Consider the following 12071-nt stretch of genomic DNA (forward strand, 5'->3'; position numbering starts at 1 on the left):
TGAATCTGTGTATCGGGTTATTAGTATATTTTACTTGTGTCAGCTGTGGTTGTCCTCCTGAATCAGCCATCTGCAATATAAGAAAGAATAACCTAAATAAGACACTTGCCTAAAAAAGGATAACTCTTTCCATGACAATCTGGTCTGGGAGCTGTTCCATGTTGGGAAAATGTGTGATAGGATATATTTACATGAGATTGTTGATTTGGTCTGCAGCTCCCATGTAGGATAATAACATATGATCTTGGATGCCACAGTCAAATGGGGAATGCCCATTTTTTTTCAACTCAAAAATAGTTGGAAATTTGCTACTTTCTGCTTTTCAAAAAAATATAGAAAAATAATCTATGATGGCATGATCAATGTTAGTAACACCACAGGCAAAATGGTAACTGAAAATGGACCTAACTTTAACTCCTTTCCACCAGTTTTATCACCCTACGTAACTGCAGGGATAGGAACTCTGCAGGTTAGCCCAACATAATCCTGGAAAGAGTTTTGCAAGTTGGGATTTGGTTGTATCTGAAATCAGCAGTGGGATTCAAATATTTTAGTAACCGTTTCTCTGCCTGGTTGCTGGGTGGGTGAGGCCTTCTTAGCCTCCTGCACTATGGTGGTGGGGGCTTTTCGCCCTCCCCAGGCTTCGGAGGCTTTCCTAGAGCCTCCAGGAGGGTGAAAACAGCCTCTCCCAGTCTCCAGAGGCCTTCCGGAGGCTGGAAAAGGGCCCATATCTGGAATTATAAAACTTCAGGGAGGCCAGTTTTTCATTCTCCCCAGGCTCCGGAGGCTTTCCTTGAGCCTCCAGGAGGACAAAATGGCCTTCCCCTGGGCTTCAGAGGCTCCCCACAGGCCGGAAATAAGCCCGTTTCCAGACATCCAGAAGGCCCGTTTTTGCCTTCCCAGAACCTCCATGTGGACCCTGCACTTACCTGGCATCCAAAATAATGGAGATTCCGGGGAAGGGTGGGGTGGGTGGGGCCAGCCAATCCTTTCAACTACCAGTTCGTCAAACCAGATGTAAAATTAGCATCTGGTTCGCCCGAACCGGCTGAATCCTACCCCTGTCTGAAATGCATAGCCTACCTTGAGGAAAGAGGTCTGGGTGGGGTCCAGTTTGGAATTGCACTCCACCTGGAAAGAGAAGAATGGTAGAAAGCTTGAATCTAAAATATACACGAGGTAAGAAAGAAAACATTCTTGCTTCTAGATAAGTTAAAAAAAAAAGACAGATAATAGTCAGAATCTATCTACCATTTTGTGAAGTTTTTAAAAAAGAAGTCTTCATCACTTACCACAGCATCTTCATGTGGAGCCTGGTCTCCCACCACCAGCATGATAGGACATCTGGCAAGAGGACAGGAAAAAAAGGAAAATGGTGGAAAGTTAGAATTGGAGGCCAAATTACTATAAATTGCTTGCAGTAATCAATTTTGGACCTACAAATTTAGGGACTGACTCCAAGTTATGTAAAAGAGCATAAACAGTCTAATCACGGGGGGGGGGGGGAGGGGAATGTAACCAAGTAATCAAAATGTCAAAGCAAAAAAACCCCAAGAACAAACTTTAGTTTTATCTTTTTGTTTCTAAGTGTGTGGGAATTATAGATCAAAAGATTTGGAAGTAGTGCCAGATAGGTTGGGCTAATATGAGGGAAAATATGAAGGGAGAGACTAAGGAAGAGAAAAACTGAAGTCACAGAAACAGCATTCCTACATGCTTGGTTACCAAGTTAACCATTTTTAGAACACATAATACCTTGATTCAGAAACCAATGAAAATAACCAGGTTGGTTTATCATGCTAAATTAAGATTTGAATGCAAAGCCAATGCATCCTGCAGTTGGCTTTCTAGAAACCTAGTTAAGCCTGCTGTGTCAGCGCAGCCAGAATCTACGGACTATGAAGGGCTGGAGTTATCATTCCGATCATCAGGGCTGCTGCTGTTCAAGAATTAAAGTAGGTGCTGAAGACTAGAATCCTTTTCTTTCTCTGCCTACACACACACACACACACACACACACACGCACAGGCACACGGAGAGAGAGAGAGAGAGAGAGAGAGAGAGAGAGAGAGAGAGAGAAAGCGAGAGAGCGAGAGAGAGAGAGCAAGAGAGAGCTGATCTGTTATTTTCTCCTCCATTGTTTACTTCTTCTTATCTCTCTTTCTAGTGACGAATATTTCTCTTGTGCCAGAATGGAGAGTCATGGGGAACATGGGCAGTTAATATAAAGCGAGATAAGGCGAGATAAACAAAAAATGAAGAGCGTGCCTTATGCGCTACGTATTTGTATTTCCCCATCTCTTTCTGTCGGACTGTTCCTTTGACTCCCCCCACCCTGTTGATTGGCAGTGTTCAGGCAATAACTTGATTTGCTTAACCATGGCTTTAAACCCCCAAATCTGGGTTCACGAACCACGCTAAGTCATAAATAAATAAATTAGGTTTGGGTTTATTTGTAGTGTGAGCACAGCCAGTTTAGCATAGCTGAAGAAACAGTTGCTGTAAGGACCTCAAACTTTCAAACGACAGTTTTATTGTAAGAACAAATTCTCAATCCAATAAACATTCCCCTTGAAACCTGGGAAAACAGGACATGGAGACACTACTGCAGCAAGACATTCTCGGGATTGGTTCTTTCTCTTGCAATTGGAGGAACTTCAAAGAAAAGCCCCATAAACTCACTTAATTTAAGGGGTGGGCAATCCACAGATTACCCATTTTAAACCAATTTGTGTGGCCCCAAAAGATGCATCAATGAATTGCTGCAGATTTTTGGCAGGGACATCAATCATATGTTAGTCAGATGCTCTTTCTTTGCATGAGACTGCCTCTGAAAAATTGAGGCAGACATTCTGTGGATCCAAGTTCCAACATGAACAAGCGAGGGGGCTCTGTTTAGAAATCCCCCTTCTAAACACATTCAAAGAGAAACGAGCCAGGCTTGTTTATATGTATTGAAGTGGCTTGCTGCTGAATTTCTGTGGTTGCTTTGACAGAGAGCAAAAAAGTTACTGTATTTTGCTGTTCCTCCCTTACCCCACTTTTGGCCTCTTCTGTGTAGGACTTACATATAATAAGACAAGAGCAGCAAAATTAATTTTCCCTTAGAGCAAAAATATAGAAGCGGGAGGCCCAACTCCCTCTTGAATTTGGCAGAAGAATCAAGTCCCACATGGATCAAAGGACTCTTTTGCATTCTACCAAAGTAGCTGGCATGAACACCTGAACAGATGTCTTGCTGAGTTTATATAAATTCTGGATTTTGGGGCTGCACAAACAGAAATGAAATGGCTCTTTCCTTTAGCACTCCTTGGGGATTTCTTTGTCTATACAGACATTATATTATCCAGAAAGCTAGTAGGTGACAGGTAAGAATAGCAAAGGGGAATTGAATATTTGGATTTTTAACAGCAGCAACATCAGTAGCAGACAAAGATTGGTAATTTTTCAGTCCAGCCTCTAAACAGGGACCTATGGAAAAGAAAAAGAAACCGCCAGTTCTTATATTTAGACCTAACATACGACATGTCTTTTTTTAGTCCCTCAACACACTCTTTGAGCTAGCAGTGTGACTTCTGTCTCCCTCTTGTCACTTCTAAAAGTTATTCACATGGTGACACATTTTATTTTGGATTAATTAATTATAAGTCCTGATGATTCAGAATAAGGAGCAAAGAAGATAGGAAAAAAAATAGAGAAGTATAAGTTAATTAGAATACAATTAATTAGAATGAAAAGTAGAAGAGCAGATGGAGGGGGGCACTGCTGCATTTTTAAAAAGTTCTTTTTCAGGTTTTCTCCCTAATGATTTTAAAACCTAGGGTATAGGTGTTTAGACATCAAACATCTGTATAAAGAGTTGTCAGATTTTAATGCTTTAAACCACACCTTTTTCTGGCATCATTTTCATTTCCATACTGTGAGAAGTTTCATTTGCAGGATATTACATTCCATAAAGACAGGTCAGCCCTTATTTTTTTTTATTAGCTGGCAACTTCTTTGCATACATTATTTTTAATGCCAAATTACACCAAACTGGTAAATATGTATAACTTCACCCTATTGCTAAATTTTCCCTTTTAATAATTCAACCTTAAGAATTCAAAGTTAATTATATGTGAGCTCTGTCAGACGTGTTAGTGGAAGCTTTGGATTGTATATGCACAGAACAAATAAATGAGCTTAAGAAGAAGAAGAAAGGGTAAAGACTGGTAGATACTCACTTGAATGTGACATCCCCTCCACGTTCCAAGCACAAATCTCTGCGGCTATGAAGAAAAAGGGAATTGTAAATCACTGCTTCAGCCTCCTTAGGATAGCTTTTTTTTATAGCAATCACCCAGTCCCTCTCTCCCATTTTCTCCACAAATATGGAAACATAAAAAACTGATGGCAGAAAAAAACCTAATGGCTCATCAAGTTGCACTTTGAGGTTATTGATTTTTTTGTCTTCTTTTTAAATAATTTATTTTTTTTAATTATTATTTTTATCCCAAGCATGTTTAAACTCACTTACTGATGCACTTTCAATTGCAATGTATGGCTGTGAAAGTTGGACCATAAGAAAGGCTGAGTGCCAAAGAATTGAGGCTTTTGAACTATGGTGCTGGAGAAGTCTCCTGTGAGCCCCTTGGACTGCACGATGATCAAATCGGTCAGTCCTAGAGGAGATCAACCCTGACTGCTCTTTAGAAGACCAGATCCTGAAGATGAAACTCAAATACTTCGGCCTAATGATAAGAAAGTAATCACTGGAGAAGAGCCTAATGCTGGGGAAGATTGAAGACAAAAGAAGAAGGGGACGACAGAGAATGAGGTGGCTGGATGGAGTCACTGAAGCAGTTGGCGTGAGCTTAAATGGACTCCAGAGGATGGTAGAGGACAGGAAGGCCTGGAGGAACGTTGTCCATGGGATCGCAATGGGTTAAACATGACTTCGCAACTAACAACAACAACAACTGATCATGATGATTGACCCACTATCTCCATTGAAATTCATTCCAAGCTTGCACTACTTTCTTTGAAGTAATGTTTTTAACATTACTTTTGAACTTCCCTCCTGTCAATTTGAGGTTTTGCTCCTATATTCTTGATTTTTGCTAAATATTGAAAATACTGCCTTCTAGAACCTTATTGATATCCTTAATATATTTAAAGGTTTCAGTCATGTCACCCGTTTTCCTTCTGTCCTCTAGGCACATTACCTAGGTACATATTCAGTTCCTCCAATCTTTCTTGATATGTTTTGTCCTTCAGACCTTGCGCCATTTTTGTTGCCCATTTCTGGAGTTGCTCAATCTAATCCTATCTATCTATCTATCTATCTATCTATCTATCTATCTATCTATCTATCTATCTATCTATCTATCTATCATCGTCTGTCTGTCGTCTGTCTGTCTGTCTGTCTGTCTGTCTGTCTGTCTGTCTGTCTGTCTGTCTGTCTGTCTATCTATCTATCTATCTATCTATCTATCTATCTATCTATCTATCTATCTATCTATCTATCTATGTCTCTAGAACTACATACATTATTCCAAATGTGATCTGACTAAAGCCCTACATAGTGGGATTAAAACCTATTTTTCCTGCTGGTGATCTGTCCAGAGATGCATCCCACAATTTTGTTTGGCTTCACAGCTGTCTGGCCACACTGTTCATTTTGAAGTCATCTGCTATGATCAGATGACCCAAATAATTCATAACCTGGCTTTCTACTTGATTTCCCTGATTATTTCTAATATTTTTGCTGGTGTTCTCTACATAACTGGAACCACAAGAACTCAAAACCTAACCTAATTTGATAAGTGAAATCTCCAGTCTTCAGAGTGAATGTTTTAGAGTCACAAACTTGATAGTGTTTTTAATCTTTTCTTTTCATGTGGAGAAAACAGGTCTATCAGATTTGGATTGCTATCATGGTAACAGCTAGGTGGAAGCACAGAATGCCTTGTGAATATCTTTGCCGCCATTTAGTATTTGTGTGGATTTTTGCATACAAGTTTGGTAGCTCTAGAAAAACATCTTTAGAATCCTAGCGCATATCAAACATGTAATACTGATTTAGCTATTTTGGGATTTTTCAAATTTGGCAACTTTACGATATGATGATTTCAACTCTCATTAGTCAGGACTCTGTGCTTCTGGGAGTTGAAATTCATACATTGTAGAATTGCCACAGTTTGAAAAACTGTGAACTATTCTGTGTTGTTATTAATGATAAAAGTTTACAGTTTTTAAAAGAATGTTATACGGGATGGCTTTTAAAATCAAAATTAAATATAAATATTTAAGTCATCTGCCATTTAAGCTTAATAATTAATTCACTGATTTACATTTTGGCATTTCAATACATTGCTCAAATCTCCAGAGCCTAGGTTTTCCAAAGTTCTAAAGAGAGCAGAGACTAAATTTATGATTTAGTCATTAAAAAAACTGCCTGTTAGAATGGCAATTCCTAAACTGGAAATTATGAAGAGGCTCCTGAAACAGACCTGGAAAAGTCAATTAATTAAATAATTATAAAATCTTATAATTATTGAAAAACCCACTCAGGCTCAGCTTCATTTGAAATAGGAGGCTTTCTTAGGCCTATGCAAAAAACCTATCGGTCTGTGACTGGCTACTTTAGATGCAGCTTGTGAATAGCTGAAGTATCTCTGTGAAAAGTACATTGTTCTCAAGCACTGATCTAGGCCTATCTTCATAGGCTAGCAATCAAAAGGAAAGTGTTTGAGAAGTTTATGTTTAGGCTGGGTCCTTTTATGTGGACATCCTTCTCTATTGTGTCCTAGTTTGTTTTCTACCTGTAGGGCTATTCTGGCAGCCGCTGAGAGCTTAACCTGGACTCAGCCTTGCCCTGTCCTCCCTGTCCCTACAACCTGTTGTAACTACTCCAGTAGAGTTGAATGTTGGGTAAATTTGTAGCATGACTCAGGATATCCCGCTGTTGTTGCACCATCTCAGTGTTCTTGGAAAGTTCCTCCTGTGGAAGAAGAAGAGTGTTACTCCTGTAACTTAATCTCATCGCTACTCCATTAAATTTATCTAACATCTAGGGCTGCCAAGTTCTGAACCAGTCTCTGTTGCTTGTGGCTTAACATCAATCTCCTTTGGCAAGGGATTTTCTACCCTCGATGCTAAGAAAATTTATGCCTGTTGACTTCTGCACCTCCAACTGATCTTAAAGGCACTGGAATAGACTCAGGTTTCTTCTACCATTTTCTCTTAATCCAACTGTAATTATGATTAGTCATATAACTCCATCTCAATGCCATTTCCCCTGGAAAATAAATATTACAAATAGAATAAGGAACGAGGATAATAGAAAAAAAAACTAAACTTCTAAAGCATTGTTTCTCAGTCTTGGCAACTTTAGAGATGTATGGATTTCAACTTCAGCAGGAGTTGAAGTCCACACATCTTGCCACAATTGAAAAACACTATTGTAAAGTAAATAGTACTAGCCTGCTTTCAAAAAATAGGAATTATTTTCTTGTTTCTTATTGTTCTCCAAGAATCATTCAAATTGCCAGTTAGCATAGCTACATTAGAAGCTACATTAACTTTTGAAGTAAAGTACCATAGTTCAAAACATGCATTTCTTAAAAAGCCTGTCCTAGTATTACCAGAGAGCTGGAAATGAAGTGAGACTATCTATCTTATTTTGCTTCTTTATGTACCACCCATCATTTCTTTCTTCTCCTACTGCTCAGGCTTACCTGGCTGAAGAGATGTCCTAGGATCATCTCAGAAATGGAGGAGGTGAGGCCGGTAAGCTTACGAAAAAAACAGAATATGATTAGAGGACAGACAAGCATTATTCTGAAAGGGTAAAACTGATATCTGTACAGGTAGTCCTCAACTTATGACCACAATTGAGCCTAGAATTTATGTTGCTAAGTGAGAAATTTGTTAGGTGAGTTTTGCCCCATTTTATGACTTTTCTTGCTGCATTTGTTAAGTGAATCATTGCAGTTGTTAAATTAGCAACACAGTTGTTAAGTGACTTGCCTTTTCAGAAGGTGGCAAAAGGGGATCATAGTTCTAGGACACTGCAACCATTATAAATGTGAGTCAGTTGTCAAGCATCTAAATGTAAATCACATGACCACAGGGATGTGGCAATGGTTATAAGTGTGAAAAATGCTCATAAGTCACTTTTTTAGTGCTGTTGTAACTTTGAACAGTCACTAAATGAACTGCTATAAGTCAAGGACTACTTGTACAAAAGGAAAAGGTGAAGGTCTTTGAAATTAGAATCATTGACTTATGCCTCCACAGCTTAAACAGTGCTCAAGCTTAGATATTTTTTGTTTAATTTATATGCCACCCATCTTGCTTCAAGAATAATTTAAAGGTTGATCCTGACAGTATGCAATGTACCACAGAAAAGGTGCTTTTGAATATATGCAAACTGTATTTTGTTGTACCTTTGAATTACTTTTGAAATTCCTGCAATATAGAAGTTGTCCTTTAGATATTTTACACTTCTGTACTTTCTAATCTTTTTTTTTTCTGTCTCTCTCTCTCTCTCTCTCTTTCTTTCTCTCTCTCTCTCTCAAAAAGTTGGAAAACAAGATCAGAATAATGTATGGTTAATTTGCCTAAATTTTAAGTGTTTTGCTTTTTTGGAAGGGAAATTGATTTTTTTTTAGATTTAAGAAATAATGAAGTATGTATGAGAAATGTGCCAATTTTGTTTGCATGTATTTAAACCAACTCTGTATTTAAATTCACCAAGAAACTGTTATGGAGAGTCAGAGATGAGCATTTAAATGGCTTAACTTAAAAACTGGAAGAGTTGGGAGTTTCCTATTACTTGATGAAATATTCTAAAGTCTCCACCCCACCTATCAATATATCCCAATGTGAAAACAATAAACTATTTTTAGTCTTTAAATCTCAGCAGTGAAGTGACACATACACATGAGCAATTGCTGATTTTCTGTTGAAGCTATATGGCCAACATGTTGTACTGATGGTTGTACTGTTACCATAATTTTTAGCAAAAGTATGACAGACAAACATATAGGTGTTTCAGATCTTGGACAAAATAATTAAACCTTTTAGAGAATAAATGGAAAATTGAAAACAAAGTGCAAAGATCTTGGGAGGAATAAGTTGCCATTCATTGCTTCAAATCAAGCACGGATGGGCACTTTAATTACTTGCTATAACAGAGCCCTGTGTGCAGTTTGTTGCCACACAGTGATGAGCATCTTCCTCAGTCTTACCTTATGAGCAGCCCAATCCATCCAACCCTTGGCATTGGGGTCAATGTTGATCAGAACCAACCCCTCCACAGTGTCTGCATGTGAGAGCTGTGGGAAAATAGGAACAAACAGAAATAAGCATAACCATTATGATACTTTAACTGCAACGACACAGCTCAAGCATACTTTAGGATAATTCATCACATTCCTCATGTATATTTTCAGACCTGGCCAAAATATACAGAAGTGGAAGACTATAGAAAGAGATATACCATTCAATTTTCATGGTTCATATCTATGTCCAAACTTCAATGTACACTGGTTATGTTCACATAACATGCTTAACTCATTATTGAATTAATCCAATTTCTATGTTGAACCATAAGCTCACCAAAAGGCCTGAGTTGACAAGAAAAGTCACTAGAATGATTAGTGGTGTGAAATACATTTTTTATATGCCAAGGTTAAAGCTGGTTTATTGTAGGAGATGACCAGGGCAAGCCCAAGGGAGGATTCAAACACATCATAAATCATGAGTCTCTGTGTGTCCACGTGAGATCTAAGTCCAGCCCACCTTGAATGCCTATCTTCTTTCCTGCATTTCCCATAACAGTCAGTTGTTCAGATTCTTGTGGATAGGTTAAGCTTGCAAGAAATCTTTATACTCATTTGAACTGCCTGAATCTCTTGTTTCCTCCAGCACTTTACAGTTATATAGTTTAGCATGTTCCAATGGTTTGAAACCCTAACTTCCATCAGCAGGACACTGGGAATTATAATTCAAAATATTTGATGACGCATCAATATATTTCTGGGCTAGGGTGTTGGGGACAATGTGGGGTGGGCAATGGGGGAGACAACTGGCAGAGAAGAGCAGTTTTTTACCAAATTAAAAACAACAAAAGGAAAAAATGAAAACAAAGAGTCCCTGCGGATTTTACTCTGCTAGTCATTGCTGACTAAAGAGAGTATTGCTCATCTCTGTTTCAAGGCTGTTGACCCAGTGCTGTCTGAAGACATTTCTGTGGTCACAGCATGACATTGCAAATCATTGTTTTCTCCCCACTAAGATGGTACCTATTTATCTACTAGCATTTGCATGTTTTCGAACTATCAGGTGGGCAGGAGCTAGATGAAGGTGGGCAGTTACCCCATTGCACAACGCTCAGTTCTCAAACCTGGGCTGTTGACTTTCCAGCCGAGAAGCCCAATGTCTTAACTACTGAGCCATTACACTACACCCAAGGCCACTATATTAAAAACAACAAGGGGAAATGGAAATATTCTTCCACTGTCATGGGACCATGTGGGATTCCTTATCGAAACAGATCAATTGAAGATTCAGCATAGACAAAGGAAAGCACTATTGGTTTACTTCACAGAAAGTGTACGGTAGTTACCGTACAGTACCTACAGTAGACTACAACCACACAGGATGCAGTGTGGTTGCCAGTTTAGAAAAGGTAGCTTTGGTTATGATGATTTGGGTCATCATAGAAAACTAAGCAAGTTTTAAAAAACGTATTAAAGGAGATGGAGAAAGGAAAATAAGTCTACCAAGGAATGTGTTACATAATAATCAAACTTCCTTAAGTCTCAAAATGATACAGATGTTTAGCAGAAGATATGTTATTATCAGTCAACAGAAGCAATTTGAGACAGAAGATGAAGCACCCATGATAGAACGCTAGTCTTTTTCTGCTTTTTGGTTTTGGCAGGGGAAATTCTTCAACTAGATTATTTTTTTCTATTTTCTCCCCAATACGCATGCCAATTATCAAAGTCTTAAACACTAGAATGACACTGTTTTATTGCAACAACATTTATGTATAGAGGAGGCAGTGTTAAGTGAATCAAACTAGGCCTTGGGCAACCTAGTTTCATATACTCAATATGTACTCTATCTCAAATAATTGCTGTATTTTCTTTTAGAGTGGGAAATTACGCATGCTAGCTCAAGGAGAACATGAAAGATAATTGGAGAGTCATCTCTTGATGGCCCATCTGAATACCACATAGCTCACACAACTAAAATCTCACTGTGAATTGCCACCCCTCCCCCCTTAGTCCTGTTATAGTCAGGAACCCAGAAGCCAGCTACTCAGAGGGCTGATTTGCTTGTGACTTTCAGAGATGATCAAGTCACCCTGACTTAAGGATCTGACCATGCCCCTTTGGCATGCAGAGCATGTTTGCCTGCATGACAGATGCTAGGTCCCATTGCACTTACACTATAGCGTGCCAAGATATATGCTCCAGCTCCAACTCCAATTCCAATGATGCTGGTGAAGCTGTGGAAAGGAAAAAAGAGGTTGCAAAAGGGCAGTGGAACAGGGACTGCCTTGATAGCCTTGAGGTTCAGGTAGAGAAATAGTTTCCAAAATTTGTTTTCAACTTGCTGATGTTGTACTTTTTTTAGTATTTGCAGTTTGAAATGTCACAGGTTGCGTTTTTCACCTTGTGTAATTTTAGTGCTACTGTTTACATTTCTCTCTCTCTCTCTCTCTCTCTCTCTCTCTCTCTCTCTCTCCCTCCCTCCCTCCCTCCCTCCCTCCCTCCCTCCCTCCCTCTTCTCCATTGTCTATATTTATTTCTTTACATAATAAGGGTTGGCATCTACAGCCTGAGAAACTTCATGGCTGCAAGTTGTTGTTGATGTTTTTTTGCTACTTCAGATACCCATTTATTTGGTTTAGTTTCAGTCGTTCTGAAATATACAGCTATAACATAAGGGCTAAAACAGACTTATCACAGTTTTTAAAAAAATAATCCTGTGTTAAGAAAAATTAAACTGTAGTCTTATTTATAAGTGTAATTACTCAAACTTTAAATACCCATTTAGATATGGGCCTCATCATG

The 12071-nt window shown here is 38.7% G+C and overlaps 1 protein-coding gene across 3 annotated transcripts in view; it reads right to left on the minus strand.

The window, feature by feature from the left end:
* NDRG2 (NDRG family member 2) overlaps positions 1–12071 on the minus strand; it is a 43476-nt gene that overhangs the window by 5401 nt on the left and 26004 nt on the right. For all 3 annotated transcript variants that reach the window (XM_032235284.1, XM_032235283.1, XM_032235285.1), the window contains exons 6-13: positions 11443–11503; positions 9234–9320; positions 7719–7775; positions 6879–6982; positions 4224–4268; positions 1293–1344; positions 1084–1131; positions 35–70 (exon numbers count right to left, since the gene is read on the minus strand). In XM_032235284.1, coding sequence (XP_032091175.1) covers positions 35–70; positions 1084–1131; positions 1293–1344; positions 4224–4268; positions 6879–6982; positions 7719–7775; positions 9234–9320; positions 11443–11503 — 490 coding nt within the window. The remainder of the gene's footprint in view (positions 1–34; positions 71–1083; positions 1132–1292; positions 1345–4223; positions 4269–6878; positions 6983–7718; positions 7776–9233; positions 9321–11442; positions 11504–12071) is intronic.

The sequence above is a fragment of the Thamnophis elegans genome, chromosome Z (genome assembly GCF_009769535.1).
Source record: "Thamnophis elegans isolate rThaEle1 chromosome Z, rThaEle1.pri, whole genome shotgun sequence".
NCBI classification, from domain to species: Eukaryota; Metazoa; Chordata; class Lepidosauria; order Squamata; family Colubridae; genus Thamnophis; species Thamnophis elegans.